Source organism: Schistocerca cancellata, chromosome 8 (assembly GCF_023864275.1).
Source record: "Schistocerca cancellata isolate TAMUIC-IGC-003103 chromosome 8, iqSchCanc2.1, whole genome shotgun sequence".
NCBI classification, from domain to species: Eukaryota; Metazoa; Arthropoda; class Insecta; order Orthoptera; family Acrididae; genus Schistocerca; species Schistocerca cancellata.
Window position 1 is genome coordinate 103396811 of NC_064633.1, and position 19953 is coordinate 103416763.

The window sequence follows — 19953 nt, forward strand, 5'->3', positions numbered from 1 at the left end:
TGTATAAACTTTCAGGTACATGATTAGTTTTCTTGGTTGTGCTGTATTTATCAGATATAGTGCTTACAGTTTTGTTTTGCGTCTTTTAGTGCCTTCAACCTCAAGGTTTCATACCATGTCCAGCAAGATAATTCAGCCTTTAAGATATGACAACAATACGGCTGATTGTGGAGTTTGACGTAAGCGCTGTGTAGCTGCGCTTGCCTTCTACGAGTCGGGTGATAAGTGCCCCACTGCAGTATAAGAGGAGGCCGGTGAGCCCCGTAGTGACACTTGTAGCGAGGCACCCAGTGTAGAAACCACTACAGACATGAAGGGAGGCCTCGTCCTGCTGATTGCTGGTGTGTTGCTCGTGGCGTACTGCACGCCGCTCGCTGCTGCAGACGATGGCGACGAAGTGGTGGAACAAGTAGGAGAAAACAGAGACGCTGATGACGACGACTGCGACAGCATAGCAGACGACGATGACTACGTCATCGATCTTGGGGAGGGTCCAAATGCAGAGAGCAGGCGGGCACTCAAAGGTAAACACCAGCAAAGGCGAGCAGGCTGTGCACGGCTCTAACTGCTGTGGTGTCGCTAGTGGCTCCCTGAGGCAGGCGCTCTGACACTGTGTCTGCAGGCAGCTCAAGTGCAGCATTCATGTCGTCCAGTTTTGGTGATATTACTATTACACCACTATCACGTTTCTTAATAGGCTAAATATGTTGCTACGTTCAATCACAATTCCCTCCAATATTATGTCTGATAATAATTGTTTTACTTACCAAATTTGGATGGTACTTCTGAATGTCGGGCACAGAATAATAACTATAACGGCTCTAATCCCTGTCTAGTTAGATAGAAGGTGCCCTGATTTGTACCACGCACAGACAATCTATCTTCAGTAGTCATTTAGTCACTTGTATTTTGATTTTCTACTTAGCAATGTAACATAATAACGGCAGTTAATCTTTCATCTAGAACACAAAGTCTGTCTCCACAATAGAATTCACTAAGTCTCACAGCACAATTTGTCAGCATGTTAGTGGTGTGTACAAAAAAGTACATCACGCATTGACTGAGGCGAATATGATCTACTGTAAATGAAGATAGTACTACACGAGAGTTGTACTGAACTGAGGAAAACACTAAAACTAGTTTTAATAGTCTCACCACAGACTATTACATAACATGAACATTTTAAACGTGCAAAAAAGATCAATGATATTTTGAATAATACCATAGATGCCTATATTACAACATATTTCTCTGTCTATAACTTTGTAAATACCTGTGTCAGAGCACTATAGTGTAAAACACTGACTGCCAGTATACTACATTATTTGGAACCAAATATACCACGACTAGCAATTGTAGGCTAGATCAGCGTTCCTGAAGTATAAGGTAGCAACTATTCCAGTGAAAGCAAACCAGTCATCTATGTGTTAAACGCTTCTGAAGTATACTTTGCGCCTATAAAACGCGAGCATAGTGTTTGCAGCAGCAGTAACAGGTGTTGGTATTACGGCTACTGAACTTTTCTGGTAAGAAAGAAGGTAACCAGGTGTCACTGGGACGTCACGTGTGTTGTTTCCTGTTGAGCAGGTGCTCACGCCCGGGCTGGCCACGCCAAGCATGCGAGAGCAGGCAGCCGACACGCAGCGGGCAGAGCTGCAGTCAGGCCCCACGCCAGGTCAGGCGCCGCCCGCAGAGCCGCCCACGGAGCGTAGTTGCCGCTGCTGAGGGAGCCCACACCATGGAGACGCAGTCTGGAGCTGCTCATACTGTCCTGTATCCTGTACTCACAAAGCAGAAATAAAGCACCGATGTAATTCAAAAAATGGTTTTATTACCCAGCGTCTTACTCGTGTAAGCAGACATATGTGGGCTATGAGAGACAATGTTATCAAAATTGTGAAGTTTTTAATGGATATAGGTGCTTACTGTAAATGTGTTGTGTGCAGGGTTTATTTTTCTTTATGGGATCTGTGTATCCCATTCAGATCTAAATGTCTGTAAGTGCTATTTTTCAAAGCAGCAAATAGTGTTGCAGAAGAGCTCTCGTTCATTCCGTTAAGAGATGAAAGGAAAACTTCAATTTGAAATCACAACGATTCTACGTGGAAGGTAAATTCCGTACGATTTAAAGGAGCCAAGAGTCGGGAAGTGCTAATAGTACCTCTGACAATATCATCCAAGTTTAAGTAGTAGAATAGCCATAATAATAATGAGGAAGACTGTGAAACCGAATAAAAACAACGTAAAAATGTATCGAACGTCTAATACGACCTATGTATAGTGGAAGAATATTTGCAAATACACGGACTTAAGACATAATGAGCACTTGGAGACAGCCTAATAAAGGGATTCTCGCTGCTCCAAAAGCTATGCATATAAACAAGGTAGAGGTGATAGTAAAATCCTTACAGCTTGAGACCTACGACAGCCAAAAATTTCGGCTTTCTCAGAACGGCTTAGAGACAGACAGACTCGTTCGTTATCGATTTTTTGCGGAAAGGTAAATGATGGAATGGCAGATAGTTTCTCATGACACAAAGATAATTGAAAACAGTTGAGAACTTGTCGCTTTGGCTATATTTGTAACATCCTTACTTCTAACGAAAGAACTTTTTCGATCATCTCTGTGAACACGTGATGAGTATCTGAAGATGAGATTCAAGTGGGAAGTGCGAAATGCTGCTTTGTTGAGAGATGGCATTGTGGCTGACTCGTGCATGGTAATGTGGGGTGCTCCACTTGAAACTGAGTATAGCCAGCTCTGCCTTGCAGCAGGAGTCATAATATCTCAACGTGCAAGGCTGGCTCTCATCTAATCGCATTCATATGCGCATATGCGCTTTCATTTGATCAAGTTTCACACACTCGTTACACATGCCTACTTATATACCATCTTAAAAATCACTTGTGCTTTGGTTTGGTGAAATAGAGCACACGGAGAACTTTGTATCACGAAGAATTCCTTTAGCAGAGGGGCTCCATCTGAAACCTCTGACATGATAAACGTACATAATAGTTATTTGAATGACTTGTCCACAATGGTGGCTGAGAAAACCGCGACCAAGTCGACAAATTCTTCTTACAAAAGCTCAGCGACTAGCCTGTACGCTGAGCTACAAAAAATAATAAGTATTCAATATTCAGTGAGCCTATTAAGCTACTGAAACAAAGACAATACATGGTCTTCCTATTGAAAAATTCTGTACTATTTAAAAAAAGTTATATGCCACGACCAATCACTTGTCTTGCCGATAACGTTCTGCTTATACGTTTGCAGCTAGGGCCTTTGTTCGAGGTGTGTGTGTTGTTGGTTTGGCTTGCTGAACGGCACGTGGCTGACGAATTGTTGCCTTTGGTTGAATCCTGATGTCTGGTACCGACCTCGACAAGCTGCAAGTGGTTTAATAGGTCGGAGCCAATCCTTGCCGCCTCGCTTAAGGACTGATAGCGTCGAGTTACGGGAAGAGTAATAATCGACAACTTCCCGACCTAGTCTCAAAGACCAACTACACGGATCACAGGCAATAACACCTCGCCTTGGAATCCTGGAAGTCACGACTACGAGTGGAGCTAAGCGTTGTTTTTTTTACGTTTTTTGTGTACTTATCGTCATAATGCCACATCTGCGTTAACGTGGAATTGGACCTCTTATATTAATGCTCCTCCGAATGATTATGTGTGTGATTATCGATCAGTGTAACTTATGTTAATGTATTGTTCCAGGCCATATTCTGCACCAGTGTACGAGTATTCTCTGTTAAAAATTAAATTGATGGAATCCAAGTTGTAACATAGTCTGTTTTAGAGGCGAGGCACCCTTTTAGATAAGGGTGGATTTCGGTCTTGCAGCTGAAATAACAGCATTGGAAAGGCACTTGATTGTCAGCTTTAGATCTGAACGGTCTCCTTTATTTTTAGGACAAATGATTATTGTAAGAAGTCATTCTGTTGACTGTGGCTGTCATTTGCGACCTTGTCCAAGAAAATATAGGAGGGGAGGTACTTCTCCACTTCATAACCTTGTGATCTGTTGTCCTCTAAGATGATAGTAAGAGTTTCATCAGCGTAGATGCGTTCCCGGTTTTGGCCTTTCCTTCTGACCTCTTATCGTATTCCAGACAAGAGAAGGAATGACTTCTGTTTGAAAGGCTTTCATGCTTTCCTTATATAGACTTTCAAACGAACCAGAAACTTTCATAGAAATTTGAGAACAGCCATTTTTGTTTCGTCTCGGTTTTTGGGAAGTATCCATTGTAATTCTTCAGAATGTCTTAGAGTGCGAACTGCCATTCATCTCCATTTATTCCCACATTATAAGCAACGACATTCACCCAGACAGATACGTCATCACCATTTGATCGTTCAGTCTTACTGTGAATATTATTACAACATCAAATCTGAAAATCCTTTTCGCTCAACTACCGTCGTGTCCACCTTCAACTAAAGACGATCTTCGATGTGCTCCACTCGAATTTTTACTAGACCCCAGTCATTATTCTGTTTTGTCATTATTTCCTTTACAGATTTTCAAAATATCTTCGTTATGTCACGACCAACATAAAATCGGTTTTTTTCATCTCGTTTTACATGTGATGCGTCTTTCTCACAGAAATTACTGTTTATTTTAAGATAAAATGTCTGAACTATCGATCGATAAATGTGAGTCTGATATCACTCTGTACCTTTCTAGGATAATGATCCTTCTAATAAGAGTTCCTGCACCTTTCATCAGCAACACCGTTGCAGCTCACCAGAATGAGATGTTTACCAATCTTTTTCGTCTTGACCCCTCAGCGACCTATTGTATTCCTTTCTCCATCATACTGTTAGTTCTACGCCATCCTTAAGACTGTCATTTAAAATAAAACATTCAAACATTACGCCGACTTTCACTGAAGAACGTAGTCAAACAATGTCCTGTTGACGACTGGTGCCTCCTCCATAGCCAAACACAGCCGTGGTCGACAAAAGACCCAGTAGAAAGCACATGTATCTGACAGCGGAACAACGAAATACAGATAACGTCTGAAACTACAAGGCTGAATATTATAAAAACTTGAATAGAAAGTAATAACTTGGCGGTCATTAACCACTCAATTTCTATAAAACTCATGAGTGGCAATATGCCACCCAACTACGCTTTCGAAACTTTTTTCAAATTTTTGAAAACAATTACATTGCTCTACCACTTTTCTTCTAGAAATGTGTCGGTCAAATCAGCTAATTCTCAGACTATGCATTTCTTGTTGCAACGAAACGGATATTCAACTAAATATGAAGAACTAGCGTTTCATGTTGTATTGTAGCTTCTTCCAGAACGTTGAAAATCTGACCAATGTGAGATTCACTCCCACAGAAATGAACGTTCTAAACAGAGACCTGAAATTTAATATACAACAACGCCTTGGAAACAGTATCATCAAATATATTATTGCAAAATCTAAAGTAGCGCCTGATATGATCTAGTTGCCACCTCATGAGCAGAACTGTATTACTTGTAAAATTTCAAAAATAATACAAACACATATAAAACGAGAAAGTAGGACCAATACAAAAGGGAAGGACAGTAGTATTATAGGTCAGATAAATTATAAGCTTCGTGAAAATAAGGCAATTAGTATAAAATTAGATAAAGGAAATTCATTGGTGACAGTGTCAGAGGAAGATTACAACAGGAAAGTACTACAATTTTTCTACCTATAAAATTATCGATCGAGATCCAGTCAACAAATTTAATGTTCAACTAAAGAAAGCTCTAAAACATGTAACTTCATATTCACAGAAAAGGCTATAAAAAGACTCCAGTATAATGAATCCAACAACACCATCATTGTGTGCCCAGCCCAAGATACATAAAGAAAAAATCCCGATTCGTATTATTGTTAACATGGTTAATAGCCCAGTACATGCTGTCAGTAAAAAGCTCAGCACGCTCCTTAAGCAATATTACACATACGAGATAGATTACACTACAAAAAGCTGTTACGATATTGTTAATAAAATCAAAAATATAAAAATACCAGAAAATAAAATACTCTTATCACTAGATATATCTAACATGTACTCAAACATTCCAGTAACAGAAACAATTGGAATCATTAAAAACAACTTTCTCAAATATAACACAATCACTCAAGGAGAAATTTGTGAAATATTAGATTTTCTACAATTAATAACTTCCCACAATTATTCCTCATTTCAGAACAAAATTTATCTCCAAAATATGGTGTAGCAATGAGCACGTGTCTAGCAGGTACATTAGCTGATATTTTCTTTCACACTCTTGAAGAAAAATTTTTCAGCAGCTCCACTCAAACGATCCAAAAAGTCATTTATCACTTTAGATACTTCGATGACATCTTGATCCTGTTCGATGGCACAACAGATAAGTTCAACGTCATGTATTCACAATTCAACAGTTTGCATTCAAAAATTAATTTAACTATGGAAAGAACAAAATAAGATCATAAGCTGTTAAGATCGCAATTTTAATGATTCTCTGTGTGACTTGCGTAAGTGCTGTACCAAACAGTAAACAGGCGTTTTTATTGTTCAGGTGTTCCGTTATGTCTTTCAGTAACCATCTAATAGTTTTTAACTTTACATGTGTTACTCTATCGTAAGAAACTAAAATTACATCACGTTATGGCCCCAGGTTTGTTTTAAATAAACGGAATCTGCGATTAATACCTGGCCCCAAGTGTACTCTCACATAAAGTTAACCCGAAAAGGCAACTCAAGCGGAAAAATAACGTATTCATTTATTCGATGGAACGAATTTCAACAACTGTAAATTTAGGATGGAAATTCTCCTTGAAGAACTGGAACTATTATCATTTGTGCAAACGAATTATCTCACAAAGGTGGAATTTCTCGATGGAGAGGAGAACACGCAGCCTCCCGCAAAGGAAGAACGACTGGCCGAAATGGCTAAACAAGATCGTAATTATCTCATCGTGTTCAATGCATTGCCGACAGTCACTTGTAATACGCGAAAGATAAGGTAACTTCTTTTGGTTTATGGACCTCTCTGTTCAATACGTTCGAGAGAGAAGGAATTGCTGGTCAACTTCTGTTGAGGAAACAATTGTTAACTATGAAATTTAACGCAACAAATGATTTGCCAGCTAACCAGTTTCTGAAGTTTGATAAACTGATTCGTGATTTACGTTCGACAGGAGCTACTGTCGAAGAAACGGACATAGTGTGCCATTTGCTTTTAACGATGCTTGCGGAATACTGCCATCGAAACTCTCTCAATGAACGACTTGACGCTGAACTTTGTGAATAATAGGTTCCTGGATGAAGAATCGAAGCGGAAGGGAGTCGTCGGGAAAAACAAAAACGATGAAACACTGCTTCCTACAGCTTTTCAGACTCAACGGTATCTAAAAAAGGATTACTCAGACACCAGTAAAACAAGAAGTCAACAAGGAACATCTTCCAACTTTACTTGTCACCGTTGCGGGAAGCCTGGACACAAAAGGGCTAATTGTAGAGTTAAGGTACCAAACAAGAACTCAGGAATCAACAACTGTATGGTCGTAGCTAACGTCAAAGAGGAAGTTGGTTTTTGTTTTGCAGCATCAAATGAAGATCAGTCAACGAACGACATAAATTGGTTATTGGACTCTGGATCAACGGAACGTCTGATTAACAGTAAGATACCTCTCACCAATTTAATGATTAAATTTGCTATATGTGTGCTTGATCTTAATTATAATTTGCTGTCAGTTAGAATACTGGAAATGAATAGTTTTAGTATCACATTTGCAAAGCCTCAAGGTTTAATTAAGAAAGCAAAAGAAACTGTCGCCATTGCAAATAGGAATGAATCTCAGTTATATATTCTAAATTTGTTGCAATGAAAAGCCTTGTCAGCTGTTTCAACTACAACTAATGCGAAACTGGGGCGTAGCAGATTAGGCCATTTGAGTTACGATAACATTAAATGCCTACAGTCGCAAGTTGATGGTCTGGAACTGAACACTTCAACAATCACCACGGAACAATGTTCAAATTGTGTCGAAGGAAAACCATCACTGCTGCCGCACAATCACAGTAGGAAACGTGCCACCAGACCTCTTCAGTTGATCCACAGTGATCTGTATGGGCCAACTGAACCGGAATCGTTCGACGGAAAGAATTATGTAATCACGATCGTCGACGACTTTACACATTTCACAATGTCCTATACACAGAAATCGAAGTCAGAGGTAACTCGCCATCTGAAGATGATTTACGCCATGGCTACAGCTCATTTCAACTTGAAGATTAGCAGGTTGCGCTGTGGTAGTGGTCGTGAATACATGTCAAATTAATTGAAACAGTTTTTTGAATAACAAAGAATACAGTTTGAATTTACAGACATATTCCTCATCAAAATGGTGTTTCAGAGTGAATGAACAAAACTATTAATGAGGAAGCTCATTGTATGGTACTTCAGTGTAAATTACATAAAATGTTCTGGTCAGAAGCTGTTCGTACTGCCGTGTACCTACTTAATAGAAGTCTTACCACACTTTTGGAAGGAAAGGAGTCTGCAGCTTTTTGGTATGACAAGAAACCTAATTTGAGTAAGCTGAAAGTGTTCGGATGTATTGCTTATCTACTGGTACCAATGGAATTGAGAACAGGGAAATATGAAGGCAAGTTCTTAAAATGCTATTTCACTGGTTACTGCCCTAATGGCTGCAGGATTTGGTGTCCAGAGGAAGGAAAAATAGTCTGAGGAAGGAGCATTGTTTTCTACGAAGGAAGATTTGACTTTGAAAGTAAACCAACTGAGGACTGGATCCCAGAATCTGTACAGGAATCATCCGAGAAGGATGATAATGAAGAAGACGTCGTCGAAGAAGATGCCAAACCAAATGATAGGGGTCATGAAAAAATTCCCATACCAGAACTGACCAGTGACGAAGAGGAAGCTGAAAATTTATCAGAAAAGAAAACTGTTCGATGATCTACCAGGAAGAAGAACCCTCCTAAATATCTGAAAGACTATGCTGTTCTTTGCACTCAATGCTGATTCATTTGTGGATGATGTACCGAAAAGTTACAAGGAACTTGCAAATCGTGAAGATAAGGAATACTGGTATAAACCTCTACAGGACGAAATTGACTATATAAAGGAAAAAAAGAGTTCGACCTTTCTTAAATTACCACCTGAAAGGAAGACTATTGACAGTACGTGGGTGTTCAAATTAAAAAAAGGACAAGGATGGAAATATCATAAGACACAAGGCTCGACTTGTGCCAAAAGTATATTCACAGAAAAGTGGATTTGACTATGACGAAACGTATACACCAGTGGCTCGACTAGCATCTGTTAAAATAATGCTAGTCATTGCAATCTAACTAGGACTGTTTCTGGAACCACTTGATGTCGCCAACGCTTTTCTTCATGGATTACTTAAGGAGAAAATATACATGACTTTTCCTGAAGTAGTGGGTGTTCCAGAAGAACTGAAAGACACAATTGGTTTGGTTTGCAGGTTACAGAAATCTATATATGGCTTAAAGCAAGCACCACTAGCATGAAATCACTCTATTCATACTATTCTTATGTCTATACGATTGACTCAGATAAAGGTCTTTACTATATCATTTTAAAGGACGTGGTCATTTATATTGTGATCTATGTTGATGACATTTTGATGGCAGGAAGTAATAGGAAATGGACTTGGGAAACGAGATTTCTATGAACAACGGAGAAATGTGACTGAGCCAAGCATCATATTTGAAGAATTTGCTACAACGATTCAACATCAAGACTGTAATCCGATCAAGACGCCTATGGACGTTAAACTGGAAATCAAGGAAGGAATAATTATCGATAAGCCCTGCAGAGAGTTGATTGAGTGGTTGATGTACGCAATGACAGAAAAAAGAGCTGATTTTTGTGCTGTGGTCAACTTGTTGAGCAGATACCAAAACAATCCATCGGAACAACTCTGGAAAAGCTTAAAAAGAGTTTTGAGATATATCAAAGGAACCGTCAATATTTGACTGCATTATCGAAAGGTGAATCAAGAAGTTCTTCTGGTTATGCTGATGCAAATGGAATAGAAAAGAAGACGCAAGATCTACCCCTGTACATCTATTAAAATGTTTTGGAAACACCGTCTGTTGGGCAACAAAGAAACAGACTAGTGTTGCTTTGTCTTCTACAGAAGCAGAATGTGTAGCTCTGACGACAGCTGCAGCTGTTACTCTTGGTGAAATATTTGCTGGACGATATTCAAATTCCAAGGTACATCGACGTTTGAGACACGTTAATGTTAAATATAATTTTTTACGTAACTTCACCACCGCAGCATCATCACGGCCGAGCATGTACGTTCGAAAGACCAGACTGCAGATATTTTTACTAAAGGCTTACCAGCTCCTAGATTCATCGCTTTGAGGAGTTTGTTGGGTTTACTTTATTTTTTGTTAGCGTTAAATGTAAAATCATTAAACTGAGGAGGGGTATTACGCTTGCAATTTTAATGATTCTCTGTGTGACTTACGTTAAGTGCTGTACCATCAAAGAGTGAAACAGGCGTTTTTGTTCAGTTGTTCTGTTACGCGTTTCTGTTTAATAAAAACTATCTAATAGTTTTTAACTTTAGTTGTGTTATTTTATCGTAAGAAACTACAATCATATAATAAACTTTCTGGATTTAAAAATTTCAAACCAAAACCCTGAACACGCATTCGATATTTTTCGTAAACCAACGACAACAGACATAATTATCCACAACCAGTCATACCACCAAGATCACACAAGCTCCCATACTGTCATTCTACGTTACCGAAACAACTTTTCACTGAAAAGAGAAAACATTGAGAAAGAAATAGATCTTTTTCGAAATGTATAAGCAATCCTAAAGATTTGGTAAGCACGTCATTCAAAAAGGGACCAGATACATGCAAGTCCATAGATGAGTGGAGTGTTTGAAACTGAACCTCATGTTTGAAAGATGTGGACTGTCGACACGTATGCACAAATCTTTACTGTACTCTCTAAAGAACATTACCGCCATACAGAAACACATCTTGATGGAGATACCAGCGTCCAAAGAAATTTATTGGCTAAGTTCTGCTTGTTGATAAATGTTATAATTTACTAACAAAATGACGGATAGTAATTTAGTTTTATGTACCATGCATATAATGCCATGGGGAGTTCCGTTACAAGTACAGTATAAAATAATGACCATTTGTTGAAACCCACTGGAAATAAAATCCTGCTGATGCTTACGGTTATAGGTGTAGGGAATAGAATCATAACTATTCACTAATGCCTCTAAGTGTTTTCGAATTAATTATTGCGTGTCCTGATTTGTATTACGAGCGATGTACATTTCTTCACTAGTCATGTAGTTTTAGAACCAGATATTAAAAGAATGAGCTGCATTTCTTCTTTCTTATACAACAAGAAGTCAAGTTTCAATCAAGACTTATTGCTTTGTACATGACAGTTTATTAGAATAACATTAAACCTGTACTATGTACTATACACAATATGTAGTGATATACATTGATCTTACACATAGGTCAACTTTCCCAGTTCTATTTTAAGTTGTTAAACTTGCTGCAGAAACTATGTTAAAATGTAAGTTACAGAAATTAAGGTTTTAGAACACACATACGCTCAGGCTCACAGCACACTACGTGCACATGTAGTGGCATCTACAACGAAGTATATCATTCATTGATAGTGTGAATAGCAAGTACTATCAGCGAAGATAATAGCAAAATGATGGCATAGTCAAGCGAGGAAAATACTATAACAGGTTTTAAAAACGTAACATCTTTATACAGCGCTTTCTAAACATGTTAAATATAAAAACGAGCGATTACTTTTTGGACATTCAAGAAATATATACTTCCAACTTATTCAAGTGTTTATCCCGTTATACTGTTGTGTATGGTACTACCATGCTGTAAGATACAGTCTTAGGGTAAGACACATAATGTGTCACTGGGTGTACAAAGACATGCAGTTATTGGCTCGACCAGTCTTCCTGTGATGTCAGGTAACAGTTACTCCAAAGAAAAGAGACCAGTTGTCTTTTGTCATCCACTTCTTTTATATCATCTATTCACATAAAAGGCAAGCATAGTGTTTGTAGCAGGTGTAAGCAGGTATGGCTATTGTACCTCTTGAAATTTTCTGGTGTGACAGGAGTGTAAGCAGGTGTCAATGGAACACCATATGTGTTGAGTACCATTAAGCGGATGCACACAACTGAGCTGGCCAGAACAAACACGCATGGGCAGGCAGCTGACATGCTAGATGTCAGTCGTTGCCTGCAGAGGTGCCCACAGTAGGCACTTGCTACTCCTGAAGTGGCTCCACAAAAGTGGAGCACAGTCTGAAGCTGCTCACACTGACCTGTACCCTGCAGTAAATTGGGAAAAGTAAAGCATCACTGCACTTTGCGGCAAACACATGTGGTTGTTACCCAGTGTCTCATAATCGGAAATGTTGCAACATTTTCCAAATTTTTAAAATTGCTTCAGTAGTCGACTATAAATACTGTATACTGTGTTGGATATAATTTCGCTATTACTTCATTTATTCTGATGAGGTGTAAAAGTCAGTTTCTATATTTTGCTTAATAACTGATTATCTGCAGTATACAGTACTGTGTTATATGGAGCAATATTATACTGAATCTGCCATTATGGAAAGCAATGAAAAGAAGAACTTATAACAATCACACTTCCTATGCTCTTCTAGTTACTATAAAATATCCAAAAATACATACATAAATGCAGGCGAGTCTTCTGATGTACATGCAGACATGAAAGGACAATTTTTATTTTAGACTGTGACGGTTATCATCAAAATTATCATGGGAAATTAATGACATAATAGATCTAAAACAGTGTCTGCTGTGCAAGAAACAAGACGATTATAATCACTCGTTATGAAACTACAGTAACAACATTAACATGTATCTATAAGTAAAAGTATCTGCAAAGTGTGCACACAAAATTTCAACAGCAACTGCATCTGCGTGTGCACTTCGTTCTATAGGAATCCTTCCCATTTCAGTCACTTGGTCTGCCGGAGCTGTACATAAGTGAATTGAGAAAATCTCTGGACTCACAGTTAATACCTGTTCTGAAACCTTTTATTACGATTTTGCTGGATAGTAGGTGCCTATCGTATATGCCTGACAATTTAGATTTTTTAGTGTTTATGTTGCCTTTCACATGGGTCAGTCATGCATGTGACTGTATGTGAACCCTTAGTTGTATATATTCAATACCCCAAATAGTTCCATCTAACATTAATAATATTGAGTAACGTCGTTACCAGTGATGCGTGGGTGTTTCGTAGGTAATCTCCTATGCAGACTTAAAAACACTGATACTTCGACTCTATATCTGTAGACATGGTCAATGACATAATTATCGAGATTCTTGACCTCTTCTTTATGTTGAACTACAAAGCTTCACTGTCTGTTACAGTGTGTAACAGGCCACCAGAGACGTTGTTACCAATATACTGTCAAGCACATGAGTTCTGAGATTGTCACACAGGGAAAAAAGGCAAAAATGCCAACTACACATAATGTAGTAGTTGTCGAAGAAGGAATTTAAAAATCACTTATAAGGAAGCAGTCACAACGCTCTTTGTGAAGTATACTTTATTGCGCAACGTGACGTAGACTTTATAAATGGATGTTCTAATTATTTTTTAATTATACATTTGTCACAATGTTTTGTCTTCATGACAGACACTTTCCTTTCTACATCAGTCTCATGTTAGTTTCAACGAACGTTGACAACATTAAAAATTGATATCCTGCAGTTTACACACATTACTCAGATATTTTTGACATATTTAGACTGGAAAGGTGATTACGTCACATGGAACATCGTGAATCAGATAAGAGAAGGAAATTATCGTCAGTAGTTTAGTACTTCAATTTTCTGTAATCATCATCACACTATATCGAGTCAACAGACATTTAATTGGTAATACACCAGAAGACTAATTTCCACTAACTGCGCCGTATTGTTGATGAAACGGACAAAAGAAATCCTGCTTTACACCTTATGTTACGAATCGCTAGGGACAATAACGCCCCACAATATTTGGGCTGGATTTTGTTCCTCAGCTGTGTCAGGAAGTATAATGGCGACAACTACTCCGTATGGCCGTTTTCACGAGAGTGAAGGTATTACTGTAATCGCACTACACAGTGCAATGTAAATAAGAAAGAAATAAGGAGCAGCTTTAGGTACCCAGAGCTGTGAACTCTCTGACTACCTGGATGGTGCCGATAAGTGTGCGCCGGTTATTATCTGTCGGACGTCCAAAGGCGTTAATGAGACGAAGTTAACAGTGTATACATATTTATCATTTATGTATATACCGTTGTCATCATCGATCACTGACCAACATTGTCCATTAACCATCAATGACCCAATGGTACACATTTTTTTATTTCAGACCGGTAGAAAATGGATTCCAGAAGATTTGAAACATGTAAAACAAGCTGTTGCTAGAGGTTTATCGTTTAGGAAGGCTGCTGAAGATGTTGATGTATCTAGTAGTGCACTGCAAGATGGATTACAGAAAGGAATATGAGCGAGAGGTAAGCCCTACTTTGTATCACACACATGCTGCGTATGTGATGTGGTGATGATTTTGTAAACTAATTTTATTCATTTTTATGTTTCGGATGATTACAAAGTGGAGTGCAGAAGAGTAGGGGCTGTAGTCACCTGATCATTAATTGTAGAGCACTACATGGCGCAAATGATTAACACTTTTTTCATACCCTTTATGAATGCATATCCAAATGAAATATGAGAATGAAAGCCTCCATACTGCAATTCAGACCATAAAGTGCTTGAGGAATGTATAGATTCTTGCCTGGCATTCCCTGCTTCCTGGTCTGTCATGCATAAACAATGCATGCAAGACGAATACTTCCATACCAGGCGTCAGACAGCAACTTTCATATATTGGCAGTACGTATTTAGGCATGGCAATAGGTCCAAAAAATGGAGCTCTGGGGCTGTTAGCTTCTACCACACTCTATGCATTAGCGCTCACGAGAGTCACACTTCAAACAGATGTTGATGTCTCAGTTCTGAGTGGTGCGTGGAGAAAGTGTAATTATTTACAACTGTTATGAAGTGAGAAAGTTTAATTATTTACAACTGTTATGAAGTGAACGTAGCCTCAGATTATAGTAGGTATTGGACTGGTATAGAATGCTGTAAATGTTGCATTATGCGTCACACTATATATAAAGTTGTGAATAATAATGAAATAAAGCTCAAAGAATGACTCCTGCTAAGATAGATGTGAATCTTGGTCAATAGTCATCGATGTCTCCAAAAAAGGGGAAAGAACGTTTCTAATTTGGAAAATAGTTATAGGGCATGAAGCATCAGAATTGGTGTTTGCAAGTCCATTCTTCTGTCATGGTTAATAGTATGCAGAATTTGAGGAGACTCTTAAACGAGTGGGTAGCTTACATTATACGAACTTACAGTTCATTGTAAAGAGAACAAAACAAAAGAAGATAATTACCGATGAAACGTGATAACGAATTCTGACGTAAATGATGAGAATACCATTGGAAAATTCTAGCTAAAGGCTCACCATGATAACGCAAAATAAACAGAACAAAGCGACATTAACTTAAATTGAATTAATTCCTGTCCTTTTTAAATTAGTTCTTAAAGTGTGTGATTACCATTCCATATCGCTGTTCTTGCGAGAGAAAGAGTTTCGTAACGCGTGTATATAAACTTTCAGGTACATGAATAGTGGCGGCCGTTGTGGCCGAGCGGTTCTAGGCACTTCAGTAAGTAACCGCGCGACCGCTATGGTCGCAGGTTCGAATCCTGCCTCGGGCATGAATGGGTGTGCTGTTGTTGGGTTGGTTAAGTCTAAATAGTTCTAAGTCTAGAGGACTGATGACCTAAGATGTTCAGTCAAATATTGCTTAGAGCCATTTGAACGTTCTTTTTTTTTCTTAACGTCAATAGTTTTCTTGATGTACTGTGTTCATCACCTGTAGTGCTTACAATTTTATTCCCGTATTTTAGTCCCTGGAGTCTGACGGTTTCATACCATGTCCAGCAAGAAAATTCTCCCTTTGAGATATGACCACAATACGGCTGAATGTGGAGTTTGACGTAAGTACTGTGTAGCTGACCTTGCCTTCTACGAGTTCGGTGATAAATGCCCCACTGCAGTATAAGAGGAGACTGGTATTATCCATAGTGACAATTGTAGCGAGGCACCCAGTGTAAAAACCACTGCAGACATGAAGGGAGGCCTCGTTCTGCTGATCGCTGGTGTATTTCTCGTGGCGTACTGCGCGCCGCACGCTGCTGCAGACGATGGCGACGAAGTGGTTGAAGAAGTAGGAGAAAACAGAGACGCTGATGACGACGACACCGACAGCATAGCAGACGAGGACGCCGACGACAGTGGAATTGATGAGGGTCTACTGTAGAGAGCAGGCGGGCACTCAAGGGTAAACACCAGCAAAGGCGTGCAGGCTGTGCACGGCTCTAACTGCAGTGGAATTCACGCCATCAGGTTACTGTGTAGACTGTGAGTCTGAGTTTACTTTCTTTTAGGTTTAAGTCACTAGCTGATAATGTAGTGTCGTTAGTCGCTCCCTGAGACAGCGCTCTGACACTGTGTCTGTATGCAGGCAGCTCAATTCACCATTCATGTCGTCAGGGTCTGGTGATATTACTATTAGGCCCCTAGCACTTTTCTCATTAGGCCAAATATGGTGCTACATTCCCACAGAATCCAGTTCAATATTATGGCTCATAAAGATTGTTTTACTTGCCAAATATGGACACATTATAAGAACTATCAGGTTCACATTTGGCTCACTGTGAGGGTCTATCTGCTGAATCATGAATTATATCTCAATCACGTTTATCTTATCAGTATAACATTTATAGTCCAAAAACATATTAGTATCAGTCATCTATAACAATTGGTACTAAATTTGCACTACAAACTGTTTTCCACGCAACATAAACAAATATTAATAATCGAAAAGTGTCAGAGTCTTCCTTCTGCAGTACTAGTAGTACTGTAGTACACTAATACACTAGTAGTATTGTAACCCACTATTAACAAACTATCAAGCATGCAAGCATTGTATGGTGCTGAGATATATATAGAACATGGTACTCTTGTATCTCATTATGTATCTGATGTTTCTTTTTGCATTGGTAGAATGTATTGTGTTCCATTTTTATAATTTTGTTACACAACAGGGTACAGTTATCATATGAGTCACTTGATTAGAAATATAATAATTAACGCAGTTTCGGTAGTGTCGGCGCTGCTATACCAAAACGACATAAGATGACAGTTTTTCTGTCACAGACTTTAGTCTGAGGAATAATGTCATTGACACCACACAGTAACAGCAGTTCTTGAGTAGTAATTTGTAATTATGTCCCATTTCTTTAGTGTGACATACTCAAATGTCTAATAAAAGTAATGTGACAAAAGTAAAAGAAATATTATCATAAAGAACGTACAAGCAAGAGAATGCTTACGAAGTATATACTGGTTCTGTAAGTAGGACATAGAACCGTAACTGTAATAGCTCTAAATATTGTCTAACTAGATAGAAGGTGTCCTGATTTGTACCACACGCGGTGAATCTTTCTTCAGTAATCATTTAGTCTCTTGTATTTTCATTTTCTACTTAGCCATGCAACATAATAATGGCAGTTACTCTTTCATGTAGAACCAGAAGTCTGTGTCCACCTTAGAATTCTTCCAATGCACTTGAAAGTTTATTAGAATAGGGTTCAAGGAGTAGTATATATTTTGAAGCTATGTAGCGTCGTACATTGAGCCTTCATATAATCCTACTGCTTGAGTTCTTTTATATTGTTTCACATGCTTTTGGAATCGTGATAATAGGGACGATACAGAAATTCTGTTTTTAGAACACAAATCCAGTTAAGTCTTACAGCACAATATGTCTGCATGTTAGAGGCCTGTTCAGAAAAGTAAATCATTCAGTGACTGAGGTGATTATGGTCTACTGTTAATGTAGGTAGTACTATAGGAGGGCTGTACTCAACAGAGAAAAACACTATAACTGGTTTTAAAAGTCTCACAATGGACATTTACATAACACTTTAATGAGCATTTTAAATGTGCAAAAGATCAATCATATTTTGATTATTACTATAGATGCCTATTTTACAACCTATTTCAGTGTCCACAACTTTGTAAATATATGTATCGGAGCACCAAAGAGCAATTTTCCATTTCGCAGTAACCTACGTTATTTGGAACTAGAAACACTATAATACCACGACAAGAAGTTGTATATAGATCAGCATTCCTGAGGTGTAAGGCAGCAGTTATTCTAGAGAAAACTAACCATATCCTACTGAAGTACACTTTTTGCTTACAAAATGCGACCTTAGTGGTTGCAGCAGCTGTAAACAGGTGTTCCTATTGCGGATACTGAAATTTTCTGGTCGGAAAGACGGTAACCAGATGTCTCTGGAACATCGCGTGTGTTGTTTCCTGTTGAGCAGGTGCTCACGCCCGGGCTGGCCGCGCCAAACATGCGCGGGCAGGCAGCCGACACGCTGCGGGCAGAGCTGCAAACAGACCCCACGCCAGGTCAGGCGCCGCCCACAGAGCCGCCCACAGAGCGCAGTCGCCGCTCCGGAGGGAGCCCACACCATGGAGATGCCATCTGGAGTCGCTCATACTGTCCTGTATCCTGTACTCACATAGGAGAAATAAAGCACCGATACACTTAACAAAAATGGCTTTTTTACCCAATGTCTTACATGCGTAACAGAGGACTATGAGAAACCATATTACAAAAACTGTGAAATTTTTAATGGAATTATGTGCTTAACTGTAAATGTGTACTGTGCTAGCCGGCCGGTGTGGCCGTGTTGTTCTAGACGCTTTAGTCTGGAACCACGTGACCTCTACGTTCGCAGGTTCGAATCCTGCCTCGGGCATGGATGTGTGTGGTGTCCTTCGGTTAGTTAGGTTTAAGTAGTTCTAAATTCTAGGGGACTGATAACCACAGATGTGAAGTCCCATAGTGCTCAGAGCCATTTGAATCATTTTGCTCTGTACTGGGAGAAAACTTCCCCATATCTTTACAGCCTCAGTGTTTCCCATTCAGATCTAAATGTCAATTAGTAATATTTTTCAAAGCAGCAGATGGTGTTGCAGAAGAGCTCTGTTCATTCTGTTAAGAAATGAAAGGAAAATTTGAATTTCAAGTCACAACGTTCCTACTGGGAAGGGTTATGGTGTTACAATCATTTAAAGACACTAAACATTGGAAGATATCAAGACGACTTCAGGTGATCCATTGTAAAAGTATATCAACAGTAATCACAGTCTTCTCTAAATAAATAAATATATATGTAGAATTCATGTAGTAATTCACGTGCACTTCATTTTCTTTCTAAATTCTGAGCGATTTAAAGGAGGAAAGACTTGGGAAGTGCTGATAGCCGAAGTTTAAGTAGTAGAATAGTCTAGTAATAATGAGTAATCCTGTGATACTCAACAAAAACAAAGTACAAATATTAATGAATCGAGCGCCTTGATGGACCTACTTATTGTGGAAGAATATTTCCAACTGCACGGAATTAATACATAATTTTCACTTCAGACAGCCTTATGAATCGTTGTTCAATGGCTGAACGACAACTGGTTACAAATATTAATTCAGTCTATCGAGGAAGCAATCTCTTGTTCACAATTTCACTTCCATTTTCGTGGCTCCGAAATTTTAAGGTAATTATTGAATAAAGAGCGGCAACTTTCTGCACCGAAATGTTATCATCAAGTGGTTTCTAATTTCTGCCGCCATCAGTCAAAATAGTAATACAATTAATTCCATGTTTAGAAATGATTCTCGCTGCTCCAAAAGCTATGAAAACGAGAAAGTTTGACGT

At 38.8% G+C, this 19953-nt stretch overlaps 2 protein-coding genes across 10 annotated transcripts in view; both read left to right on the forward strand.

The window, feature by feature from the left end:
* The window catches only part of LOC126094854 (uncharacterized), a 472827-nt gene that overhangs the window by 76371 nt on the left and 376503 nt on the right, over positions 1-19953 (forward strand). The gene's annotated exons all lie outside the window — the stretch shown is intronic.
* Positions 1-19953, forward strand: part of LOC126094858 (uncharacterized) — a 119948-nt gene that overhangs the window by 41158 nt on the left and 58837 nt on the right. The window contains exon 1 of one of the 3 annotated variants that reach the window (XM_049909486.1): positions 292-524. The exons of the other annotated variants lie outside the window; for them this stretch is intronic. Within the exon in view, the coding sequence (XP_049765443.1) occupies positions 311-524 (214 nt within the window). The 5' untranslated portion in view covers positions 292-310. Of the gene's footprint in view, positions 1-291; positions 525-19953 lie in introns of those variants that run through there. 3 annotated transcript variants of the gene reach the window in all.